We start from the raw sequence: 27,186 nt of genomic DNA, 5'->3' as shown, positions 1-27,186 counted from the left end.
CCTCGTGTTTTTTCTTCCTTTGGTTTTTTTTGCACTCAAGCCACTCCCCTTTTAGTGACCCCCTCCCCCTCGCCACCACACTTTACACACATACGCCACCCCGCTGTGACCGCGTATGATGCTTTCTGTGAGCCCGGGTTGTCCGTCTGGAGTGAAGACAAACGAAGATGAATGAGACAGGAGCTATCCGAAATGAAAAGATTGAATCATTGTGCAGATAAAGACGCGGCGATGCACGGTGCATGTAACTATACAATCGGCGACACACACGAGTCCATTTATATGCGTTCCTTGTTAGCGCATAGTGCTAACTCGCAATTTTCGAAGTGCAACCACAATATTCTGACAGTGTTTGAAAGAAGGCGTTTCATATATGTCTGCGCTTTAGGGAAGAAGGACATGCCCCGATTTGTGAGGATGCGTTAAGAGAGAACAGGAACATTATTCAATCAGTAGTTCAGAATACACTAAAGGGGGAATCTGGGTCGGCTTAATTCCTCTGCATCAGTGAGGACTATGGCTCCGTTGCAGACAGCAGTTGTTATTCTTCTACAATTGAGTGAGTATAACCCACTGTACTTTGCACTACACACAAAGACTGTAGATGTCCCACATGACATGTATGTCTCTGCGCATTCTCCCTGCTAGATTGCTGCGGTCACTATTTATTCTACTGTACAGAAAATATAGTTATGTCCTTGTATTGTTCTGCATATAGGTTGTGGTTAATCAGATTTGTTGTAAATGTATCCCAAATGCTTCAGTAGCCTAGGTTTCCTTATTCCTACTTAATTTATATTAATGTAGGTTTGTAAATAGTAGCCCTTAATACACCGTCATGTATGTTCCCCATCCATATCGGTAGACTTATAGTTAATTAGCATTTAATCCGCTTAAGTTTCCCACTGGTCCGTCATGTCCTTTTTCATGGGGGTGGTGTGCCATGCCCTAGTCTCTGCGTGTCATAGTTCCAGTTCCGTGTTGGAGTCTAGCCTCAACCAAGACGGGCAGGAACTGGACGCACCTGTCTAGTAATACTAGTTTAACAAGCTGACGGTTTAATGTGGGGGTAAGGACGAAGGTGTGTTCCCTTACTGGAGTCTGGAGTCCCTCTATCTTGGCATCAATCTTGTGTATGCCTCTCATTTGTGTTGATGTGATCCACCCCAAAAAAGACCCAATGGTGGTCTTGACATTAAACAGGACAACTCTTATTATTCAGTAATAGTTGTTGTAATTGTCAGGCATGTTTATTTTCACTTGAAACTACAGACCAGTAGCATAAATATGATCTGTGAAATAATGAAGCTTTATGGTTTACTAATGTAATTTCATCTTTTATCATGTGACAAAAGGCTATTAGCTGAATGAATGGATTTAACCCCATTTATACCCAACATGTGTCCTGGGTCTTCACAAACAATGCTTCTCATTGAGTGAATGAGAAGCATTAAGCCTACATATGAAGCACTTTCTTTTGTTTTGCACTTCCCATGCTACTGGGACTCATTATCAACCGGATAATGTTATGGGAACCATGTTGAAGTTTAACCATATAGTTAATATAATCCATTACAAGCTCAGTCAGATTTTGTCATTAGCGGCCCTATTTAATGACCTCTCCCAGTAATTCTAGGCCATTTGTTTCCCACACTTTGGTTAATCGATTGATTTCCCTGTGGCCAGCTATCAGCATGGAGTATCGAGTGGCGGAAATGATGACGAAGTGTACTAAGCATGTGTCTAGGCAAGGCCTCTGTGACCCACTCCAAAAAATTCCTATCTTATCTGCTTCAGGTATAACTACTGCCATTCTCTATCAGGGTGTGTCATTGGTGTTGAGATCATCCCTGGGAAACCAGGAGGGATCTCAGAATCAACATGTTCTAACTCATTTACTTACTCTTTTGCACCTTGAACATACATGTAGTAACAATAATCTAGTATTAATAACAATCCAAAAGCAAGAAGCAATTCCAAGTTTTGGAGATTTCAAAGGTTCTGGTAGCCAGTATAGCCATGACCATAGGCCACGAGCTGTATCACATTTCCAATCCACCAAAACACAATTTCCGTTGACCTTCGTCCTATGAGCTGTGTACGTCAGTTAACAGTCCCTGGAGCAAGAAGACTATAATGACATAGATTTTGACCAAGCAATTTTCAAAACATTCATTGAGGTCCCGCCTTTCTCTCTCTTGTCAGTACATCGTCATTCCATCTCGAGATGGAAAGGCTTGAGCTTAAGGCCATGTCAATGATGCTGATTGAACTCCTATTTCACCCTCCCAACATCTTCATCTAACCCTCACCTCTCCGTCTCTCCCCCCCCCCCCCCCCCCCCCCCAGTGCTCCACCACGCCGCGGGTCGTGACGTCTTCCTGCCCGTCGGCACCCTGTACCGCGTGGCAGGCTTCCCCCTCTCCCTGCCCTGCTCCGTGACGGGCTACGAGGGCGCACGCACGCAGGACTTTGAGTGGTTCCTGTACAGGGAGGACGCCAACGGGAGGCAGATGGGCATCGTGTCCACCAGAGACCAGGGCTTCCCCTACACCCCCTACCAGGGCCGGGTGCGCAGCGGCGAGGTGAGGGTGGAGCGGGACTCGGGGGACAAAGCTCGGCTGGTGGTGCAGCGTCTACGACCCGAAGACCAGGGGAAGTACGAGTGCTACACGCCCAGCACTGACTCCTCTTATCAGGGGAACTACAGCGCTACGGTTGCCGTCAAAGGTGAGGCCGGGCTGTTTTATGATTGTGTTATGTTTCCATAGTTCTGAAAGAGGCAGTTGGCCGGTTTAACACATTGGGGATACCGTTGGGGTAGTGCGGAGATATTCAGCACACAAAACCACAGTTTTTGCGATTCAATATGGAATTTAGAGAAACCCTCAATGAATATGCGCTTGAAGTAACGTTTTTGTCATTGTCACCTTGGACGTTGACCGGCAGAGCAACGTTTCTCATTGTTCATAATCAGCTCCTGTTCTTTGTTTGTATTGGATCTTATCCGTTTGTTTTGTTTTTTCTCCTTCTTTGTTACTCTACTTCTCTCACTCTCATTTTAGTTTAGTTTTCCGTTCACCTTGCCAGGTATCAGATTACATGTATATTTTTATATGCTCTGTCCCAGATTCCATCCTGAATGCTACTTTGGTTTGCTAGCTTTGAGAGCAACTTCTTCCTAATCCAGCCTATTTATGCAGCAGTTTCTTAGGCTAGTGTCTTTAAAATGTATGTCTGACTCAGACTTCTAAGTTTGTGAGGAGTGCTGAACAAAGAAGTGCTGTGCTGTGACTGTAAAAGCAAACAAGCATTATAAATCAAATTTGGCATTTATCTCTGTACCATCTGGCCCATGCGCGTCCTGAAACAACATGATCTGACTCACCATCATCCCACAGTGATCCCAGACACACTCCAGATCAGCTATACCCGCGAGCTGACTGGCCAGCCCATGCCGGAGGGGGCGGGGCTTATGTTGACCTGTTCGGCCGGCGTTCAATCCAAGCAGCACACCCACCTGTCCATCATGTTCGGGAAACGCGGCGGCGATGCGGGAGGCGGGGAAGGAGGCGAGGTCAGCACCCTCCGAGAGATCATCTCCCTGGACCGGGTGCTGGGCGTCACCCCCGGCTCAAGCCAGTCCTACAGGAAGCGCTACGAGGACGGCGAGATCACGCTGGAGAAGAGGAACGGCGCCGCCGGGGTGGACACGTACGTGATGCGGTTGCGAGCGGTGAAACCCGAGGATTCTGGGTCGTACTTCTGCGAGGCGTCGCAGTGGATCCTGGACCCCGACGGCTCTTGGCAGAGGATCGCACAGAGGACCTTGGAGATTGGCAACCTGGCCGTCCAGCGACTCTGTGAGTGCTCCCAGTGAGAGGCCGTGCCGTTTGTCAAGCTAATACCTGAAAATAAGTCCAGCTGGCCCATCGTAAAAAAGCCCGCTGCTGACACCAGTGAAAGTTTACACTGCTGCTTGTTTACACTGTCATGGTGGCATGGGGCCAAACCCCTAATCTCTTGTCCACAAGTGGATTGTTATATGAGGCCCCTTTGGCGCCCCACCTCGGCTCACAGAACTGTGCTACTCATGGTCAATCTTAAGCAGAGTTTGGCTTTGAGTTAGTAGTCTCATCGTGTACAGTTCCTAGGAGCAGTTGTTACATTGCTTGTTCCGACATACAGGCCTGGTCTTGTGCTGGTTATAGCAAACATTTAGTTTTCAGACAGAATACATTCACAGGACCTGTCTGGCAGTATTATTCACATAAACTTGGCTTAAGATGAACTCGCTGGCTGGTGGGATGATTGCTGACTCCCTACTCGCTACTACTGCCTGTTTAACTGGTAATGATCTATAACATAATATTATCAACTTACCTCGTTTTATAACTAGCTTTGCAGTTGGTTTGATAACTACTTACTAGTAGGGGTGTAACGATACACTAAAGTCACGGTTCGGTACGTACCTCGGTTTTTAAGTCACGGTTCGGTATGTTTTTCGATACAGCAGTTTTTGTTATTTTATTAAACAATTTGATTTTGATTTGATTTATTAAATTGTATCAAACAAATGCCTTACACAAATGAAAAGACATCAATATAAATACAATTGAGGATAAAAACACAATAAAGTCCAGGACTTATTTCCATTGTGGTCCTCAAGACAAGATAATCAATAAAAATATACTACTACTACTATACTACTTACTAGTGAGGCACCGATCGATAGGTCGAGGATGTTATCGGCCGATATACACAGTTGATCGGTGATCCAATCAACTTAGAAGTTGCAGATTACAGGAGCCGATCACGTGACCCAAAAACTATTGTGCACAAGACAGAATTTTGTCCAAGACGTGACGTCATGTTCAGTCACTGAGAAAATGAATACTAATTATTAATGCTTTAATTAGGTCTGCACAAATAAAGACGAGTCCTACACACAATCATTATTCAACGATTGCAGCCACAGTACTTACATATCTATATTATTCGAACAATGTGAAGCAAAACAGGGACACACTATAGGTCCGCTATAGCTGGATCCCCGGATCAGCACTTCTTTCATGAGCTCGGTTTCATAAAGAGACGGTGTACAGAGCGAATACAGCTCCGTTCTTCAAAGTTCTTGCATGGCAGGCTATATTAATCTCTATGCTATAGTGAATGTACATGGATATGCATATTGGTTATTTTTGTTGATATTGTTAATATTTTAATTTGCTTTTTGACTCTTTTTTTTTTGTCCCATTCAACAACTTGTTTCATTGTGTGCAAAACTGCTACCCGTGATAGTTGCATGGGCTGTAGTTGTAGTCAAAGTGAATGACATATGTGAGACAAACATTGGGATGTTAAAATGTACACAATACATTAAACTATTAAATTATCTTAATTATCTTTCATAATAATAGGTTTTATATGGGTATGTGGGACAGCCCTAGGTTTAAAAGCCTGTTGGTTGAGCCTGTTGCAGGCTATACCATGAATGTATTTGGGCCATACAGACTTGACCAGCTCGCCTGGCTCAGTGTTGGGTTTTAAGGCGCTTGGAAAGGGCTGATGTATTACATTATCTTCACCTGCGCCTAAGCCTCGCGTGGACTGTAATAAAGGTTTCTGTCGGTCTAGTAAACATGAGCAATCCTTTCAGAACGTCACCACTCTGTCTGGACTTGCTGAGGGTAAGCTGCACTTCAGCAGCCCAAATAAAGCCCTAGCGTTCAATAGGAAAGGTTTCAAATTGGAAAGTCAAATGAAGTAGTTAGTTTTAACTTTGTTTTGTTGGATTGGTGTTGTTTTATTTGAACAATTATCTTAATGCACACATCCCCTCAATCGTTATATGAAGCAGTGAAGAAGTGCGTTTAATTAAATTGTATTTTTTCCCTCTTCATTCACTCGATAATGACGTTGCTGAAGAGAATTCATTATTATTTTTCCACTTCCAAATATAATCTGAAAAACGTCACGGAATGGAAATAAATGCCCCTTAAAAAAGCAATTATTAAGTTCTGTGTTACGCTCATAGGCAGTTGCCTGCACTATTATGTGGTTAGTAATTATTCATGTGCCCTGCAGTCTGTCTGATACAATAGCTTGGCAGCTCAATCTGAGTTAATGGGTTGTGTTTACAGCAGTCATTGTTTTAACTGATCTTTGTTTAGCATCACACAGCTGGTAAATACTCTCTCTGACTATTGACAGACTGGGCCATAACGTAGCTTGGGCTAGATGGAAATCTTTTGCTGTTGAATATCACTGGTCTGTGGGTTTTTAAGTACTTTTTAACCAAAGTATATTGTTTTCTAAAGCATGTGATCCTACTCTGCTTATCAGGATCATTTCAAGTATGTACATTTCAAAAGCCCATTCAGTCATATATATATATATATATATATATATATATATATGTAATCGTATGTATTTGTTTTTTCATCATAGTGGAGTATATGATTTTCTATAGGCCTACCATGTTGAGGCTGACGCTGCCCTCACCCTGCAATGTGCCATACTATGCCTATAGTATCTATACAACCTGATTACATCATTGATTTCATCATTGATTTCTTAGTGTCCTCACTCACCCTTCACTCTGTGGTTGGTTGTCTCTTCTAGCGGAGTCCATGACTGTTACGTCCACCCCCAGCGGGCGGGTCAGCCTGCAGGCTGGATCTCCGCTCACCCTCACCTGTCAGGTGTCCGGGCTGCCCAGCGGAGGGACCTCCGGCCTGCTGGTGCAGTGGCTGAAGAGGGGCTCTCTCACTGGCGATGCTGTTGCTGCTGGAGCAGGCGGAGTGGAGGTAAGTTTAATTTGGTGGTGTCAATAAAAGATTTGTGTGTGTGTGTGTGTGTGGAGGGTTTGCCAAGACTGCAGTATGATCAGCCGTTTTCTTTTTGCTCAGATCTTGTAATTGTAATCTTTTTGAAATTGATAAAAATTCTATTCAGTGGACGTGTCCATTAATGGACATGTATATTCAAGATGCAGAGATTGGCTCACCCCGTGTGGCTCCGCGCTCTCTCAGGTGGAGGTGGCGCGCATGAGGCCAGACGGTGCGGTCAGCTGGGGGGACGATCTGAGCCGGGGCACCGGGGGGGCCCTGGAGATGGTGACGGAGGGAAGCTACGCCCTGAGGCTCTTCTCCGCCCGCCCCTCGGACTCTGGCGTGTACCGCTGCTCCGTGAGCGTCTACGCCGGCAGCAAGAACCCCGCCCCCTCGGCCCCCGCCACCTTCTCACAGAGGTCAGAGGGCGTCAGCGTCAACCTCAAGACTAAAGGTGAGGTGTGGCACACATTGCGTCCGAAAGAGAATCCCCACCTCGGCGTACTGAATAGTGCCCCCAAGGTGTGGATTTTCCCAAATATAAGCAATTTGATCACATTCGGCTCTTAGCCAGGGCCAGGACCTGGCATCCTTGTCCTGACGTAGTTGCGTGTGTGGACTCTTTCACACGTATTACTTCACTTGTCCAACACCTGCATTCAATTGGATGTGCAAAGAGGAAGCAGCTGGTAGGTAGCAGGGCATGTAGATCTTCTGTTTCGGTTCTAGTTCTGGGTTCCTGTTCTGGGTTCCTGTTCTGGGTTTAATATAACACCCTGACGGGAAAGAGCTGGCGCTCAAACGTTTTGCTGTGATGGCTAGGCGTTTTATTAATTTATTTTCCTTTCAAATCCTCCTCAGCTTGACTACCGTAGCTTTTTGTCAAGCGCTTTGAGTCGGAAGGAACTTAAGCATTAAAAGTCAAAGTCGGTTCGGTTTCCTGTTATTAATTGTGTCGGCGTGTCCGCCCCCGAAGTGTCCCCGTTACGTGACGTTTTCCTCTCTCTGCAGAAGTGCTGGTGTCGGCCGTGGCCCAGCTACCGCGCGGCCCGCTGCTCAAACGAGGCAGCACCGTCACCCTCCTCTGCAACGTCACCGTGACAACCACGGGCCCCGCCCAGGTGCAGGTTCTGTGGCTGCGACGACCGATCCCGGAGCCGCTCATCACCAAAGGAGACGGCGCGGCGGACCCCGCCGCGCTGCTTCCCATGGCGGAGCCGCCCAGCCCCGTGGCCGCCCTGACCTATGAGGGCATGGCCCAGATCTTCACCAACGGCAGTGAGGTGAGCGTGGACCGCGTGTCGGCCGTCACCTACAGGCTGAGGGTCCACGCCGCCGCGCTGGAGGACCAGGGGCTGTACGTGTGCCAGGCGGAGGTGTGGGGGCAGGACCCCCACGGAGGGTGGTACAACACCCAGGCTAAAGACGAGTCCGCCGCCATCACGGTTTACCTGTACGCCCGGGGTGAGTGTGTGTCATAATGATGATGTCTTTGTGATGACGTTTAAAAAGTTATTGATTGTGGCTTGTCTCGTTTCATCATGTGTTAAAACTTCCTCGCTGTACTTCCACATTGTTGAGGTTTAGTGCATTCTAGATGACGATTGAAAATATATACCTCACGCATTTTGCAGTTTTATGGACAGGTTAATGTAGAACCATGATTTAAAAAGGTGAAGAGAAAGTGAATGACACTGCTTACATAGCCCCGAGCCGGGGCCACTGGAAGTCTTTAGGCGTCCATTGTCTCCTTTGGCACATTAGCCGAAGGGCCACCGGGCCTTCTTTCATTATGCATTATTGATTATTTCAATAAATGACTCTCTCCCTTCTGTTTCCAGCGGCTGATCTTCTACTGATACCTCTGGTTATCGGAGTGTCGTCTGCCCTGTTTGTGGGCATTGTCATCATCTCCACGGTAACCTGCTGTTTCATGAAGCGACTCGCCCGGCAGCGGCCTGTGAAATAGGAGTCACATATGACAAAACATGACTCCCCAAGACTTTTTGGGCTCCTGTGGGGGCAAAGGAAAGTGACGCACGAGACACATTGTGTACAGGATGACAGAGACATTTTTGAGAATCGAATTGAATTTGTGGAATTAGTGAACGTCTTCATGTGGCGCTGTCAGTTCAACAAGGTACTAATTGCATGGAAAGTAAAACAATTATCAATGGATAAAGAGAACAAGAAAACACCCAGACTCAAAAGTGTAAACAGGTCGATTTCTGCTTACACATGCTTAACAATGGCATGAAAAATATTGGGAGAAAGGGATCTTTGCTGTCTTGAAAAATATCAATTTTCGCATTATTGGTGTTTTTTCTCTGAGCCGTTGATATTGAAAGTGAACCGCATGTTATTTCAGTACAGTACCAACATGTCTGAATGGTACTTGGGTGCATTTAATCCGCCCGCTCAGCCCCTGGCAGACAGTTGCATGGAGGCTAATGCCAGCAGGACAGCTTTCTCGAAAGCCTGGTCAGGACAGGGACATTCCACTGCCAGCACTGCGCTGCATATAAACAGAGGCTTAGGCCTGACTAAATAAGGAAGGAGCTGTCCAGAGAGTCACTCGAATCTGAACGCCACACGAATGGCGATTTTGTAAAAAACATTCCCTGCCACTAGGGCCAAAGGCTGGACTGAATTTACTTTACATGCTTGTTAGATTTATGGAATGTATATGATGCACTGCTGTGAGATATTGAAATACAGACGTTTATTTTTCATGTACAAAACTTAAGACCCTACACTGAGGTTGCCATATTATTCTCTTAGAAGAGGTTTTTATGTTCTTAACTTTCCCAGCACTTGGACCAAATTTGGAAACATGCCATGTCTCTTGTTCTTGTGAAGTGACCGAAACAGAGCAAAGAAAAAAAATGAATGCAGTTAAACTGAGTTCCGGAGCTGTAGTACTAAACAGATAAGAGCGTTAGTGTTTTGTTGTAGTGCAAGTACATCGTCTTGGTAACTCAGTTAGCAGGAGTCATTAATGTGCCGTCCTATGACCGGTCACAGTTCAGTGTGGCTTGCCGTAATAGGCCGCATCACGTCACCATCATGCGCTCTAGCTGGGCGTCACTCAGTGCCAAGACCCGTCACTGCTCTGTGCTGGGACCTGTCCTATGAAGAGACACAGTGTTGTGTTGGAACACTTAATGGTTCTGTTTACTCCCAATTTGTTCTGTTAAGTGTGAAGTGTGTCCCTGTCCAAGGGGAACTCCTTTAAAGGACGCCTGGTCTCCCTCTCTTTTTCTATTGGTTTGTAAGAGTCCTTTCATAAGTCTCTCTACCCTGCCTAACCTCTCTAAAGCCTGACGATATTCCAAATGTTATTAATGAACATTATAGTGATCAAATCAGACCACCGCTTGCTGCCAGAGACGCTTTTGGATAAACCTGTCAAAGCTGATTTGCAACACACGCACGCACACGCATACACACAGCAGTGCCAGATTCTGTACTGGCTGATATTTTTGGTACGGAAGTAACTAGACGATGTGAAAATACACTGATCCCTAATCCCAGTGGTTCTCACTGTGCCCATCCCCACCCCCCATTCTTCCACTGTATTACTGTGGGGAGTTTCTAACTTATTTAAGCCTCTGTCCCGTACGTAGCTGCCACCCCCACTCGACATTCTCCTGTATTATGTTGCACTAAGTCATGTTACAAGGTCATCACATGTTTGCTGTACACATCTGTTGTGCTCTGTTTAAAAGGCTAGTAACCACTAATGAAGGTGTTGTGTTTCGCTTTTTACCACTTATTTTTGTTTGATTGTTTTGCAGCCATTAACAAATGCAGTTCGTGGTTGTGTTGAGTTTGTTACTTATGGTGCTGTGGCAATAAGCTGCCATTTAATATTTCAATAAAAATAAAAAAACTCCAAGCGTAAAACAAAGTCTTGTGTTGATGTCTAGTCTTTTAATTGCAGACTAAAAGGTATTTAATAATAAATAAATATTTCATCGACATTGAGGGAATGGTCGGATAGACATCCAACCCCATTGAGATCATAAACTTATTATATCGCGTCTTTATAGGAAGCCCATTTCTCACTATTAACATAAAACATTGCAAGCCTACGAAAGCGTTCTCTGGACAATTCTTGGAATTTCCCAAATTAGTATTTGTTCGATTTTAGTCCTTGATCACAAATCAACAATCATTGTAGCTATTGGTTTATGACGCAGTGGACGGTCGATCGACAACAGTCTAAACTCCGGGGAGCAGGTAGGCAAACACGGTCCCTCGCGAAAATGTAGGCCAATGTTTGTTATATTTCTCGGTTACTTATTTAAGCGCGACCATTTTAATTGAAGTCCATGCTGGGGTACATCAATTACATACCTACCGGGACTTTCTCCTCAGCACTCGCACACCTCATTAGTTAATATCACCGTTTTTCAGTTCAATTTCGTCTCTGCAGTATTTTAGCCACGTTTGAGTAGACTGTGTGTGTGTGTGTGTGTGTGTGTGTGTGTGTGTGTGTGTGTGTGTGTGTGTGTGTGTGTGTGTGTGTAAGCTCTGGATCAGGGCTGCACAGTATGCTAGGCATACTTTAATATACAATACGATAATACTTAGTTGTCAGACAAGTAATAAATGTTAATTGCATCACAGCAGCTACAGTTGCAACATCACAAAATAGAAAAAAACCCTCCCAATTCTTATTCACTGTTCAGGACAAGGTTGGGGGTCAGAGACATTGCCGATGGCTAGCCATAATGTGCTCTTATGGTATGCTGATTCGTTGTCTCTCAAGAGGTTGGCGTGGCGCCAAGATCCGGAGAAGACATGGCCTACAAAACCCATTCGGGTGCTTGCCGCAGTGACCCAAACAGAGAGGAAGTCAATGTAGCGTGTAATATCCCTTCTTACCTGGACCTTGGGGGGCGAGGCCAGCAGAGGGGCCAGTCCACCGTGTTTCTGGAAGGAGTCCTGCAGAGGACCAAGCAGCTCGCAGAGGTCCTGGAATGGCTGACTGCCACACGTAGGTTATGTATTCAAACTAAACGGTTCCAGTTAAAAAACGATTTTGCCTTTATTATTTGACCACTATATATGTATGTATGTATATAACAATTCAAGTCCTAAGTAAAATGAATACATTTAATAAGAGGCCCTTTAAAAATAGGACTTAAATGGCTTTATATTGTTCCTATAAGCACTATGAAATACAGCAAGTGTACACACAACAGATATCTAACTAACAAACAAAGTCATCAAGGAGAAACAAAATGGCCTGCTTGGTCTGACTTTAATATGATGAGTTGAATACAATAGACATTCTCTGAGGGTAAGCATGCCAAATCATCTCCTTTATTTCTATTTTGAATAGCCTCAGAATAAATTGTTCAAAGGCCATCTTTGGAATAGCCTTGGAGGGAAAAGGGTAGGCATTCATCTCTCCTGACGCGCCCAGCTGACGGCTCTCCTTGTAAATTCAGGATTAATATGAGGGATGGTTGCGACTTTATTCTTCTTTTTTTTTTTTTTTTTTTTCTTTCCTATTGTGAGTCTCAATGTCCTGGTGTTTCAGGTATTTGTGCAGTACGTCCTCCTCACCCACCTATGTCTTTTTTTGCGCAGAACAAGCCATACAATGCCTGAAGGAGCAGAGCGAGGCCAGTGGGGAGGACGTCACCTCCACGTGGATCAGCAACACCAAGAACAATTTAGAAAAATCCCTGATTGACGTGGACAGCTGCATTCACACGTTGGATAACCTCTGCGGCCGGCTTTTTAATGTGAAAGTCACAAGGACAAAGAAAGATGAAAGTGGTGAGTGTGATGGGAGCAGTTCCACCAATACACCATTTGTTTATTCATCACGACTTCCTATACTCTGTTTCCTTAGTATCACGTCTGTGCCCTTTTGCATCTTGTCACACTAAAAACAAACTCAATTATGTTACATGCTGTTTCTACATCTACCTTGCACACTGTGAAATACATACTATTTATAAATAATTGATTGAGCATTTTCTGTAAGTGTAAATGTAGTGTGTGCTATACACAGTATTGCACTTGAGTTTCCCGGAATATAACACTACGTCTACACACACTGTTTGCAGCTCTAAACAAAAATGGGGACCGGATGTGGTGGAGGGAGAAGCATATGGATGCTAAAACAATCAAATGCATCCAATGCCACCAACCCCCATCTGTGGAAGAAATCTTGAAAGACCCATGTCTGGCTATTGAATCATCTACCGATCTCTCCTTCATGCTGCAAGACATTGTCAATTCAATGGACTTAAACAAACCAATGAAGACTGCTTTCAAGTTTGCCAAGGTAAATGTTTGTTTTTTTGAAGACTTGAAAGTCCCCTTTTCATTTAATATGTAACTCATTAACTGATTACTAAATGATAGGGTATTATCGACAGGGGCTTGCAATGACCTCACAGACCGCAAACCCTAGATTTAAACCAGGTATTTTTACATCGTACAAGTTCTTTCAGCGGTGCGACGTCTTACTGTACCCACTGCTATGTTGTTCCAGCTTGGCCTTCACAATTTGAACCAGGCTCTTCAGGAATGTGCAGAGGAATCCAGGAGTCATCAGGCCAAGGTGGAGGAGCTGAGGATGACCGACTGCCGCTTGGAAATGGCTCAGCTAAACACACAATTTGAAGACTCAAAACTCAAGTTCTCTGCCATGGAGGAGGAATTGTCATCTTGCAAAGGGCAAAACTTTGCCCTATTATCAGAAATCTCAGAATTGCAGCAAAACTACAGAACCACACAGCCACAGAAGCCTTTGCCTAAGGTCTTTCCACAAGAGGTTTGGGATGTTTCATTTGGCCGGCAGGACAGAAGAGAAACCCTCTCAACCAGGCCCAAGCTACCTCCATTACCTCCATTACCTCATAAATCACTGAGCCAGACTGCTGAGATGGCCAAAGACATGGCGGTGGTGGAGGAGCTTTTTCATGTAGAAAGAAGAACCGAGAAAGAGCAATTCATCATAGATCAGGTGGAGAAGAAGAGTGCAAACCTCCTCGAGGACTTCCAGAATTCAGTGTTTAAAATGATTGATAAATGCAGGAAGGGCAGTGGGATGGACAACAAGGCTTTCAATCTGGCTCAAGTACACAGCATCCTCCAGTCCATCATCAAAAGCTCCTTCCACGGCCTGGTCCATCATCTGGATGACATGGTAACACAAAATATTGTCAACTTACCCCTGCTGGACATTGAACTGGAGACAGAAAACTCAAACAACTCCCAGACGTCTCCGGGTGACCTGCTGAATGATCTGAGTGAAGAGCTAAAGCAGCAGGAGAGGTCCATGGAAGAAGCAAGCCATACCAACGATGACTTGTCCAGACCAAAGCAACAAGATCTTGTCAACATGATGAATGTGCACAACAAGATGAGTATCTTCCGGTATCTAGATAAGAGTTTGGCCGTGAAAAAGCCCTGTCACTTTCTTATGGCTATTGGAACTGAGCTACCTGTAGCTCCAAAGTTGTCTGGCAACAAGGCCAGGGAAGTGGAGGAGGAGAAAATGGACAATTTGAGCCGCTACATTAAGGAGATGGCGGCCATAGCGGAGGAGCCGGAGAAGGAGGAAATAGCGCTTCAGGGGACAAGGAATGACGAGATCTTGGTCCTACGCGTCGACTCGCAGAGGACCAACCTGAAACTCCTCTCACAGGCGGTGAACAATGGAGGCATCTCGAGCGAGCTGTACAAGCTGACCAAAGACCTCATCATGGACGCTCTTTGTAGCATTGAGCAGAGGATGGCTTGTCTCTGTCGTATGTTCATAAGACACCGAGCTCTGAGAGACCTCAGGTAAGCGGCTGGCTTTTACTTAATCTCACAAATCAGACTTTGGATAAATGATCTAAGACACAGGGGAAAAAGGCTTTCAGTTTGCGGTTTCTGGCCCAGGCTCTGTGCTGTCTCCCTCCAGAAGTCATGCTTTTAACCACAACAATAATGTTCTTATTGTTGTACAGAAAGCAGCTGAATGCCAGATTCCTTCGGGCTAAGAACTTGGAGGATGGCCGTTCTTTGAAGTGCTTGTACTCAGCCTTCCAGAAGCTTGATAGTTATGAGTCAAACTTGTTATGGCGCAAGAGACAAGTTTCCATCAAACGCAAGCGTTCCACCCACATAGCACAGATGCATTACTTATTTTGTCAGGTTTGTATACAGTGTCAACTCATGCACACACAAATACATGAGCACATACTACTCATTCCAACAACATTTTTTAAGCGTGAATGTCTATTGATCATTTGTAAATATGAGATGACAACCATTGACATTTTCCTGTTCTTTTTTTTGGAGGTTCATTAATGCAGTAGTGCAGAACACTAAATAGGCAACATGTTTATTCGTTTTTAACAGTAGTTCAACTCACATCCCTGATCCAAATATTAACAAATAACAACCATAGCTAAAAAAGGCAAGAGGCATGTGGAATGTTTTTACAAGGTCAAAACTGAGATGGATTAGTATGCAATACAATACTCAATAAAATATACAGTATACCTGTCATCTATGATGACAGGTATTCTCATACGCCAACCTGTCAATCACAGGGACATCACCACATATTGCAAATCACTAATCACTATCAATCTACAGTACATAAAATACTAGTTTAGCACCAACGATGATGACTTGAGTTGTTGTACTGTTCACAGCTACGCAAAGACTACAACTTACAGCTGGCCGTGCCAGTCAGCAGTTTCGGCAATCAATTGCTGCAGCCTTCCCTCAAAGTGGAGATAAAGAAACTTCACTGGTCCCCCCTTCCACGTCCACCAACTGGCCTTCCACAGTCCATGAGTCCCTTGCCCTCACTGGGCAAAACCAAAGGATCTGCTCTGGCCTTCGAGGCGACATCGCTACAAACTCACAGAACCAGGTTTGTACGCATTTGAGGTGCGGCCTTAATTGATCTAACAGTGTCAATAAAAGAGGGAGATTGTTAACTGGACATACATTCTTACTTGCATACAAAATCCTACTTGATAATAGGAATACATCTCGACTTGGTCTCAATACAGTTTAAACAAACGCATGACAGTGTGGTAGCAACATGGTTTTCACATGGTTTTGTATCCAGCATTAATCGGGCAACCTGTTGGGTTGCTTACAAAGCATTACATCATAAATGCAAACACTGTACCAAGTACACACTGTAATCCTCTGCTTCCCGTATGACTTCATAGGGAAATCGCAAAAAGGGAAACACAGGTGCAGTGGGAGACTGATACGCCACTGCACAGCATGAGGCTGGCCGGGAACACACCGCTGGCCACACCCGCTAATCCCTGCCATATCCCCCGATTGCTGGAGCTGAACGTGAATGGGCGCAGGATTGGTGCACAGCGCGCCCTAAAGGACAGGTGACACATTGCATCTTTGTTTTACGTGTACTTATTATAATTCTCCCTCTTTGCATTGCACTTTCTAAAAAGCTTTTTAAACTTTGCCTTTATTTTACTATCTATTTTACTTTTTTTTACTCATCTATTATTTTCTTTTATTGTATGACAATGTTTACATGTGAAGCACTTTGAGTCTGCCTTGTGTATGAAAAGTGCTATATAAATAAATTTGCCTTGCCTTGCCTCTTTGTTCAGACTTTATAAATATATATTTACTATAGATTACATTAAATCATTTAAGTAAATTATTTGGTGAAAATCTGAAATTAGAGCGAACCATATTAATGTAAAGCATGCGGGTATACCCGCAGGCTTATGAAAAGATGACGTTACAATAGTTTCTGCCTCCGGAATGAATGAATGAATGCAAGAGGAGATAAAGAATATTGTACGAGTAAAAATGCCCTGCTAATGCTGCTAATACATTATCCACGTGCGTAGTTGGCCCAACACTATTCTACCAGATAAGAATGGGATTGGAGTTATTTTTGCAGTGATATATTTACAAAGCAAGGCCACTGGCTACAAAGTAAGGCCACTGGCATTTGGTCACATCAAACCAACGACCTCGCACCATGGGAATCAAAGATTCAGGGTTCAGAAGCCAGTTAGTGGTGACAAGATAGTTATCTTCCTCTCGGCCTATCCTGGTATTCGTGACGAAGCTACACAGCCTCTCATGCTGTGTTTTTGTTTGTCCTTCATTATCCTCCTTCCTTTATTTCATCTTCTGTTTCCAATGAGTAGTTAAATAAAAGAACCCAGCCTGATCCACTCCACTCCCACCCAAGGTCTGAGGAAGCCCAGCTGCCCCCGCCGCACGTCTAGTAGTTGCAGGACCACGACCGGGGCGTCACCAGCTCCCAGAAGCCATTCTGTTGGGGAAAAAAGGACAGAGCCGGCTCAGAATATATACAATAAAACACAAACACAACACTTCTGTTTAATCTTGTGTTTAATCTTTCTTGTGATCTTTAGGAAAGTATCTGTTTCTTACTAACTGATCTGATGCGTGCCACTTCTATATTTAGGTCACGTTTTAATCCATTTTTCAAACATGTCAAATGGTGGCCTGGGCCTTGGAAGGTTACATCAGAGATTCAGTGGTAGGGGGGGGGGGGGGAGGGGCTACAAAGTTAGCACCGTCCCTGGCAATCTGCCATCCCAATCCATGGGCCAGACATCTGGCGCTTTATCAACTGCTCTTGGCAAAAGGGGGTAAGGGGTGGTTGGAGGACGTAATCCAAACCCCATCTTCACAAAGTTACAACACAACCAGCTGTACGCCATAGGACAGAATGTACACTGTGTATGTGTTTGTTGTGCGTAGGCATGTGGGCCAGAGCTAAAGCCCACGTCATGCCTAGGATGCTCGGATGACTGGGGACGGGGGAGGGGGGGATAATCACAAAAGCTGGGATAATGAAATGGAGAAAGAACCAAGGGAGATTTTCAGACCCATGGGTAGATTAATACCAGCAGGGTGTAATACCGGTGTTAATCACACATCTAAAAAGGAGGAGATATATTGAATATATTCAGGTGGTCAAAAATAAATCCATCACTTTATCGAAGCAACAAGACTCATATATCATATCTCTTATATCATTAGTTGGTGATATGGATTTAAAAGATGTGGGCGAATGGCATTGCAGAGTACAGAGAAGTACAGAGAAGAGAAGTGCATATATATATATATTTACATTTGAGATAGAATAACAGCTTATAAATTACAACAACAGTGACTTTGAATCATCATCATGAACACACAAGACCAAGAAGGAAGGAAAAGGTGGACTCTGGCAGGTTGCTCACCCCTGTCCGTGGGCAGTGGATCTGGGCATACCACTCCTGGCAATACAAGCACACCTGCACACCCTGGCCAATGAAGAGGCCGGTCCACATGAAGATGTTGCACAGGGGGCTCTGGCGCTTGTCGTTCAGGGTGAAGTTCAGAATCACTGGGGGTTGGCAGAAGGAAATTTAAACACAATTTAAAGTGCAGTTGTTTTGTATAATTGTTGTTGTTTCGCTGTTGGCTGTGTTTCACTGTTTTCTTGTAGTTTAAGTGAGAATGATCCAGACTTTAAACTGAGAGAGAATAGAAAGGGAAGACTTTATATGGGGAAGGAAGAATCACTGACTGCTTTGGGATTTTCGTATAAAAACTCAATTGTGTTTTTTGTTTAAATAAATATTGCATTGTTCTACTATCAACAGGGACATGAATAACACTAGGTTTTAGATTTCACCACTACTAAAAACTACAACCCACGAAATTCATATATTGTCATATATTGCCGAACAAGAAATAAACCCATGCACTGCCAGATTACTATTCTATTCACAGACACAATTAGTGAACAGACTTTGATCCCATGTCACTTAAATTCTAATAATACATATTTAACTATTGATGCATCAGAGAAGATTGATTTCTCAGTGATCATGTGGAATTTCTGATTAATTATCCCCCCCTTACTTATATTATCAATCAATATCATTATCAGCACACTGATAGCCTCCTCTGTATGAGGAGAGAGAGGTTATCAGTCCCTTAACCTCGTCTTCCACATATTGAGTTCCTCACCGCCAAACACAGCAAAGAGGCAGAACATGACCGGGTAGAAGAAGCCGAAGCCCATGGTGAAGGCGTACTCGTGGACCACGGCCGACACAAGGAACACGGACAGCATGGCGGCCGTGCGGAACCTCCCCTTGGAGAGCTGGAGAGACAGAGACAGAGGGCGAGAGAGACCTCAAGTCTTACTTCATGGACGCCTCTAGGGAAATGGACTAGCCTTTGCACTGCCTTTTAGGGAGGAGTGTCGGGGCAATGACTTTCGACAGTAACATGAACCCATTGGAACGATCAGTAGGCCTACACACTTTCTAGTGCTGAGATACAGTGTATTTTCTTCTGATGTTGTGCTGATAAAATGTGTGACACAGGGGTGAAGTGGAAAAGCTGTGCCTCACACATTAGACAGACATATTCTGATTGATCTCCATTTGTTCCTTTCCTCACTGATCCAATGCCTTAACAAGCCTTTTAACAAGTGTATCACCGAGCTTTGATGTGACAGCTAATTGCGTTCATGCTCACCCAGAGGAAGTCTCTGTAGCCATAGTAATACAGCCAGTCATGGACAACCACGTTCCAGGTACGGTAGTAGTTTGCAAAGGAGGCAGAGTTCCACCAGTCCTAAGGCATCAACAGTGAACAAAAGATATGAGGATATTTTAATAGACACTATTCACTTACATATTCATTTTTGTTAGTGAGTATTCAGCCTTCACTTGTCAGAACAACAACACACTTCAATCAAGATCCCAGTCTTAATAACATCTTTCACAACCCCTTTGTTACAAAAAGGATTGAGGAAAGGACCGGCAATTAAAATATATTTAATGACTGATGCTTAACCAAATAACAAAGAAGTGTACAACACTTGTAACTTGCGTAACTTACAACTTGTAACTTACATAACTTACAACTTGTAGCTTACGTAACTTAGGTAAGTTACGTAATTTATAACATACGCAATTTATGTAACTTGTGACTTACGTAATTTACGCAATTCACGTAACTTTAACTTACGTAACTTACGCAATTTACCTAACTTTAACTTACTCAATTTACCTAACTTACGCAATTTACGTAAATTTAACTTACGTAATTTACGTAACTTATGCAATTTACGTAAATTTAACTTACGCAATTTACGTAAATGTAACTTACGCAATTTACATAAATTTAACTTACGTAATTTACGTAACTTGTAACTTACGTAACTTATGCAATTTACATAACTTGTAACTTACGCAATTTACATAAGTTACGCAATTTCCTTAACTTTAACTTACGTAATTTAAGCAATTTACGTGACTTTTACTTACGCAATTTACGTAACTTTAAGTTACGTAACTTACGCAATTTACGTAACTTTAACTTACGCAATTGACGTAACTTACATGATTTATGGAACTTACGTAAGTCACCTAAGTTACGTAATTGACGTAACTTGTAACAAGTTGTAAGTTACGTAAGTTACGTAATTTATTTATATAAGTGACAAGTTGTAACTTACAACTTATGTAACTTACGTAACTTACAACTTGTAACTTACGTAACATACAACTTGTAACTTACAACTTACGTAACTTACAAAGTAACTTAAGTAAGCTAACTTGTAACGTACAATTAACTTGTAACTTGCAACTTACGTATGTTACGTAAGTTGCAAGTTACAAGTTGTAAGTTACGTAAGTTACATGTTGTAAGTTACGTAAGTTTTACAAATTTTAAGTTACGTAAGTTACATATTGTAAGTTACTTAAGTTACAAGTTGTAAGTTACAATTGTAAGTTACGTAAGTTATGTAAGCTACACGTAAGTTACGTAAGCTACACGTTGTAAGTTACGTAAGTTACATATGTTACGTAAGTTGTAAGTTACACATTGTAAGTTACGTAAGTTATATAAGTTACATGTTGTAACTTATGTAGGTTACAAATGTAACTTAATAACTTATGTAAGTTACTTACTTACAAATTGTAACTTATGTAACTTACGTAAATTACAACTTAGAGTGACAACTTCACTGAGAGTGAAGCTTGTAACTTACACAATTTACGTAACTTACATAATTTACGTAACTCACATAATTTACGTAACTTACGTAAGTTACCTAAGTTGCAAGTTGTAAGTTACCTAAGTTACCTACAAGTTGTAAGTTACCTAAGTTACCTACAAGTTGTAGGTTACGTAAGTTACGTAAGCTGGAGAACTGGATGCAGTCAAGTCTTTTCACCAAATGCAAGCTTTACGCAAGCTTGCCTTATTGTGTTGCGTGTTATGCGCCATAACACCAACAGCAGAACAGTTATCTGAACCTTCTCTCAAGCTACGATTACAAAACCATGGCTCATGTGTTCCATTATCCAACCCGACTGAACATCTTTAACACGTCTATTCCTTTCAGGTAGAGACGATGGAAATTCCCTCATCACATGTGGTGTTGCCGATCGGTTCACACACCTTATAGAACATCCGGTCTCCGAAACGCAACAGCTCCCCAAACAGGTTCAGCCAGCAGTGGAGGAACGCAAAGAAGGCCAGCAGAAGTATCATTATACCTGATGGGGAAATAGAGAGAGTCGGTGAAGAGTGAGATGCATAGAGAGTGAGAAAGACATAACAAGAGAGGGAGACAGAGAGGAGAGAGAGTGAGAAGAAGAGTGAGATGCATTGAGAGTGAGAAAGACATAACAGGAGAGGGAGACAGAGAGGAGAGAGAATGAGAAGAAGAGTGAGATGCATTGAGAGTGAAAAAGACATAACAAGGGAGGGAGACCGAGAGGAGGGAGAGAGAGAGAAGAAGAGTGAGATGCATTGAGAGAGAGAGAGAGAGAGAGAGAGAGAGAGAGAGAGAGAGAGAGAGAGAGAGAGAGAGAGAGAGAGAGAGAGAGAGAGAAATACAGAGTGAGACACACAAAGCAAAAGGCAGCAGAACAGTCTAGAAATAGCCATGCTCAGGCTGATTTCACCTCATGTCATTGAAAGTAATGATAGAGTTCAGTATATTAGCCACGCTTGAGAAGTTAAAGTATATGGCACTGCAACAGGTAGGCTAATGCAAAGTACCTGGGAGTGATGAATTGAACAAGGCTAACACCAGTGTCCTTTTACTGAATGGTTTGCTTCCCTCGTTTCTGAAGAAAGGCACACAAAGGCGCACCAGGATAAAGTAGCTATAAAACAGACAGCCCAGGATCTGCAGGAAACATAAGACATTGCATCAAACAATATGTCGGTTCAATCTTATTAAGGACCATTTATTTCTCGAGATATGTTTAGTTTAGAGGAAAATGTATAAATGGTCACATATAATAAAGATTCATATAACATATACATGTAGATGTATGATTTATGAAATTGCTTTGTCGACCTTTATTCTGAGCACCTACTACACATGAAATCTCAAATAAAGTCTACATTTTGCTTTCGCTATTATAAATTGTAGTTCAAATACCAACCAGTAGATGGCAAACAAGCACGCTGAAGGTTGCTCGGGAGCGATTTCACAGTGAGGCTAGAGACTTCCTATTATTAACTCTACTTATTTTATATAGTCTAATATACGCACCATGGCAGCGGTAGAACGGACGTAATCCCAACGAATGACAGGATTCCTGTGAAAAAAAGTACAAGATAGATGTATGCAGTTGTACCTCCGAAGCTGCCGTCATGTTATATTATGTATGGTCATCGGCCATGCTGTCTCATTATTTTTGTACATGTGTGTGTTGCGTCATGACATGTCACCTTGGGTATGACTCCCTGTAGATGAGGGTAGGGCAGAACAGGAAGTAGAGATAGCTGGAGAAGGTTGGGAATCTCTGTGTCTCTCCTGAATGGAATACCAAAGTATTAGGAGTTTATAGTTTATAAGAGTAGTATATGTCTGCATAGCATTTGTACATCTATTCATACCTTAAACAGTTTCAACCATCATTTGTTGATGGTTGAAATACTTGCGCCTTTGTAGTCCTCAGCTGTGTGTGTGTGTGTGTGTGTGTGTGTGTGTGTGTGTGTGCGTGTGTGTGTGTGTGTGCGTGTGCGTGTATGTGTGTGTCCATTGTCCAGGAGGGTTAATGGCGGGCCCATCCCAATTACCCATGTCCCATGTGAATTCTCAAGGGGCTGGTCTTGAACATAACGATGTCCCCAAAGGACCACCATATAGGACTTGTGGCACAATTCAGACATTGTGGGATATATAACCATTGTGTAATAAGGCCTTTTCTCTTTGAAGAAGAGTGCTGCTTCATCCTTATTAGCCTTATCACCACTCTTCAGTGGGTAGCTTATAGGGTTCGGGTTAACCCTTCACCATCCCCCCTACTCTTTCTCTAAATAGGTTAACGTTGTCACGGTGACTAATGGCGGTTCGGCAGAGGCAATGCATCTTGTGCCCTTACGGTACCTTGCTGAGGCTCGCTCCTCCTGATAACAGGGACAGTCTCCCTGATGAAGGAGTAGCTCTTCATCAGAAAACGAATCTGATAATGGAGAAACGAGGGGCAGAGCGGTTATGATCGGCAGACTCTGTGCAATACATTACAAGTCAATGTGATATGGTTTTTTAATAGGTCTGTGTTGCTTATCGGACGGCAGGTCATAGATCTCTTTATGTTGCTGGACGACCTAAATCAAGTTCTGTGGACAGTACCAATGAATGTGGCACATCTGCTACCCATTGATATACACAGGGTTATACAACCCATTGATTTACACAGGTATACACACGCACGTTCCATGCAGGCACATACACACACACAGAAGAACACATGCAGACACACAAACACACAGACACACAGGCATAAAACGAACACGCATGCAGGCACGCACGCACGCGCACGCGCACACACACACACCGCCAGTCACAAACTCACCTGTTCCAGAGTTACAATGAAACGTGATGCAGGGGGCAGCTGGTAGTGAACCACCACATACATGGGGAACAGCCCCAGCACGCAGGCCTGCATGGCAGCCAGGACCAGGGCAACGCCGATGGACAGACACAGCTTGGATCCCGATGCATGGTAGACGGTTCCCCACAGCGTCACAGCGTTGTAGGGAACCACCAGCGTGTAGACAAACATCCATCCCCAGGCCCAGGTGACGATGCCCAGCTTCCCGAAGGCATAGAACAGCAGGTCAAACTCCAGCACCAACCTTAGTGAGGAGTGGGGATCAAAAAGAGGCGTCTTTGTATTTTTATGGTGGCGTTGTAGGAGGGTTCTCACAGGTGAAGCTTGTGTATGTATTATATTATAGTTTAGTGAATTCATATCTTTCTCTGTAGAAAAAAAGATAGGAAAAAGCGTCATTCTCCCACTGTCTAAGTGGAGATTTTGAAAAAGGTGGCTGGGAAATGACAAATGGAGAGCTTTGCTTCTTGGAGAATTGTCTGTAAAGTTGTTTGTAATCCTCTGCATTGAAAATCCTAAATCGTTACTGTGGGATAACAGAAGCCCTCTGAGGGACTGATTGGTCTACCTCTCTCCGGCTGAGCGATGGAGGGGGGCAGACATTGATTCACTGAAAGTTTGGTTTGAGCAGAGAAGATAGGGAGTAAGTGAGAACTTTCTGAGTCATGACAGTAATTGAGTTTGCGGGATACCTAGACTGAGGTCTCACGTCTTGTTACGTATCGATGTTATGCATGCACACACATGCACACACAATCACAGACACAAACGCACACAAATACACACACACACACACACACACACACACACACACACACTGAGGAACTGTTATATCATTGGTTTAAAACTGTAAGTTTAATAGCATACATAAGGAGCTACATTTTATGGAATCTATAAAATGGTAGCATTGGCAACATCATTCCTTGATGCATGCTCAGAGTTAATCATAATAAATACATGTGTATGTGTGTGTGTCTCACTGTGTGTGTATGTGTGTATGTGTGTGTGTGTGTGTGTGTGTGTGTGTAGGTGTGTGTGTGTGTGTGCGTGTTTGTGTATGATTCCAATGATATACTGTATCTAGGCCAAACCACAACCACCTTTTACATAATACTATACATCCTCTTATGGACAGTGGACACACACAATCACACACACACACACACACACACACACACACACACATTCACTGGAATAATCACACACACATATTCACACATACATTTGACTGACCTGCCTTGGTCAATGTAGTCGACAGCCAGAGTGCTGATGCAGAAAACAAGCAGCACCGCGACAAACATGTGGTAGATGGTTCTGATGTGACTAATCTCAAACAGCTCGCTGTCCAAGATGGAAGAACAGAGAGAATACAGCAATCTCACACAATTGCATTTAGATACATACTTGTGTGTTTTAATGTTGACATTTAATTGTGTCATGTATCTTAAACCACAGTAAAAGATGTGGGAGATGTTGAAAGTATTCCAATAATGCATACTACTTGAGTACTTTCTATAAATCATAAACTTACTCTAACAGAGACGCTCTCTGCAGAAACACTTTTCCATCCTCCATTCTGTGGGTCCTGAAATTAGATCAAGACAGCAGGCGGGTAAGATGAATACACACACATGCAAGCACATGTGTACACACACACACACACACACACACACACACACGCGCACACACACACACACACACACACACACACACACACACACACACACACACACACACACACACACACACACACACACACACACAATCAGAGTGCACTTAATGAGAAGATAAAAATATATAGTGTATTGACATTCATAATCCCTTCTGGTACGGAGGGAGAGGCATTTTTTTATCTATCTCACAGAGGTCCAAAGAGGATCCTCTGTTATCAGCCGTCACCAGGGTGAGGCCTGCTGACGTGTAAAGCCCAGGAGTTTGGAATGAGAACCGGACATTCACAGATGACATGGCCAACAGAGATGACAATTTCTGTGTCCTCTAAAGCTTTGTTTTTAAAGTCAAGCTAATGAATTTGAGGAGCTAATTTCAACTTGAACTTGAACTATACTATTATGTGTAGCTCATTGTTTGTTTCATCTTGTCTTCTGTTTCGCTGTTTGCTACTGAGAAACACTCCTTGACTTCTACATGCTACGGGAAACATTGACTTCAGTATAAAAAAAGTATTTATCTATCTGTCTGTCTACCAATCCAATTTCCAGAGGGCTATACAATAAATATAAAGAAGGAAAAAAAGATTTACGGTAAAGTCATTATTGATCTCCCGTGGGTGCACCTTACCTGGATGTGTGGCTGTTGTTGGTTTGCCCATTGGCTGCAGTTCTCTGGGTGAGGGGTTGAAGAGACTCAGTCAGGGCTTTGTCCAATAGGACACTAAGCTGGCCCTGGATCTCCTCCAACACTTTTACTTTCACTTTCTGGAAGCACAGCGAAAAACACAGAATTCATTATGGATTCACTTCTGTTTTGAAGCCCTTGGCTCTACACGTAAGCTTCAAGCCCTCCTTCAGTCATTATAATGCGTATCGGCTTGTGTGTGAAAACCTATTTCCTCTGCGCCCCCTCCCACAAGCCTTTTACATTCACCTCCTATTAGACTGTGTATCCGTCGTGGCCAGGGTAGACACAATCTTGAATAGGTGCAATGGTTTCCCCACGGATATTTAGCATTAAATCCATTGCACCCATTTATATTAATATATAAAACGCTGCATATAGTATGATAAACCTGGTGGTCCGATAGAGAAACATTGACCGCAATACCAAAACATATTTCACCTGTATGTGGCTCTGCAACTCCCTCAGTTCATCGCCTTGAGCATCCGTTTGGCTGCCGGCTGAAAGTGGAAGCACACAGGTTATACGACCCCCACCATCTGATAAAGGCTTTTGCTTCCTTTTGTATTCGTGGCGGGAATACGGGAATATGGAAAGTAGACGGTTGGTTTGCTGAGCAAGTCGTTATTTCGGCATCAACCCTACCATCATTTGACTGAACTGCCTTGATGTGCTTTCGATGCCCGAGTCCGAAGGGGGGTTTTGTTGTTGCCATGGTTTCCCCCCAAAAAACGGGCTCAAGTGTGTAGCCTGCTTATTGGGACCCTGTCAGAAGAGCCTGTTATAATAGAAAGGGATGGCACACACAGGGCAGAACATCAAAGGTCAAACGCTTTGGTTGGGTTTGTTTAACTTCCATTGCATTCAGTGGATCAACTCAGTTATTGTCAGAATGAATGATGCTATACAATCATGCTAAAGTCAATGAATTGTAGCTCAATTTGGACTAGTGGCCTCAATCTGGAATAACTTGGACACATGCATGGACTTTTTTTTGAGAGAGAGCAGCAAATGTTTTGAAGATTTTGATGTCTGACAGAAAATAATAGTGTGTATTTGGTTGTCTGTTGAAT

General features: G+C 43.4%; 3 protein-coding genes across 3 annotated transcripts; 2 read left to right on the top strand and 1 right to left on the bottom strand.

Annotated features, from left to right (window-relative positions):
• Positions 1–115: 115 nt before the first annotated feature.
• igsf8 (immunoglobulin superfamily, member 8) lies at positions 116–10,711 on the top strand. Its single transcript, XM_084464769.1, has 7 exons — positions 116–559; positions 2,350–2,730; positions 3,402–3,863; positions 6,625–6,809; positions 7,035–7,287; positions 7,845–8,297; positions 8,675–10,711. The coding sequence occupies exons 1-7, from the start codon at positions 517–519 to the stop codon at positions 8,800–8,802; spliced, it is 1,905 nt and encodes a 634-aa protein (XP_084320895.1). The 5' UTR covers positions 116–516; the 3' UTR covers positions 8,803–10,711.
• Positions 10,712–11,616: 905 nt separating this feature from the next.
• LOC311338196 (uncharacterized protein) lies at positions 11,617–14,652 on the top strand (the record flags this gene model as incomplete). Its single annotated transcript, XM_084463437.1, has 4 exons — positions 11,617–11,835; positions 12,435–12,626; positions 12,920–13,140; positions 13,351–14,652. Exons 1-4 carry the CDS (start codon positions 11,640–11,642, stop codon positions 14,650–14,652), a joined length of 1,911 nt encoding a protein of 636 aa, XP_084319563.1. The 5' UTR covers positions 11,617–11,639.
• A 2,398-nt stretch (positions 14,653–17,050) lies between these two features.
• On the bottom strand, positions 17,051–26,894 carry soat2 (sterol O-acyltransferase 2). The gene is made up of 15 exons (XM_084464201.1): positions 26,759–26,894; positions 26,555–26,613; positions 26,057–26,193; positions 25,287–25,340; positions 24,989–25,096; positions 23,717–23,999; positions 23,248–23,323; positions 22,587–22,671; positions 22,408–22,453; positions 21,906–22,035; positions 21,300–21,397; positions 19,365–19,463; positions 18,849–18,984; positions 18,074–18,219; positions 17,051–17,133 (listed from the first exon to the last, which is right to left on the bottom strand). Exons 1-15 carry the CDS (start codon positions 26,826–26,828, stop codon positions 17,083–17,085), a joined length of 1,578 nt encoding a protein of 525 aa, XP_084320327.1. The 5' UTR covers positions 26,829–26,894; the 3' UTR covers positions 17,051–17,082.
• Between the last annotated feature and the right edge of the window lie 292 nt (positions 26,895–27,186).

Source organism: Micromesistius poutassou, assembly GCF_964030765.1.
Source record: "Micromesistius poutassou genome assembly, chromosome: 2".
Lineage (NCBI taxonomy): Eukaryota > Metazoa > Chordata > Actinopteri > Gadiformes > Gadidae > Micromesistius > Micromesistius poutassou.
The sequence above is the reverse complement of the archived record's forward strand: the minus strand, read 5'-3'. Positions and strand labels throughout refer to the sequence as shown.

Coding starts and splice junctions, on each gene's coding strand:
- igsf8 (XM_084464769.1), top strand. CDS start 517: ATGGCTCCGTTGCAGACAGCAGTTGTTATTCTTCTACAATTGA. Junction 560..2,349: donor TGTTATTCTTCTACAATTGA/GTGAGTATAACC, acceptor CCCCCCCCCCAG/TGCTCCACCACGCCGCGGGT. Junction 3,864..6,624: donor CCTGGCCGTCCAGCGACTCT/GTGAGTGCTCCC, acceptor TGTCTCTTCTAG/CGGAGTCCATGACTGTTACG.
- soat2 (XM_084464201.1), bottom strand. CDS start 26,828: ATGGCAACAACAAAACCCCCCTTCGGACTCGGGCATCGAAAGCACATC. Junction 22,454..22,586: donor TACAGGGAGTCATACCCAAG/GTGACATGTCAT, acceptor TTTTTTTCACAG/GAATCCTGTCATTCGTTGGG. Junction 19,464..21,299: donor GAGACCGGATGTTCTATAAG/GTGTGTGAACCG, acceptor TTGATGCCTTAG/GACTGGTGGAACTCTGCCTC.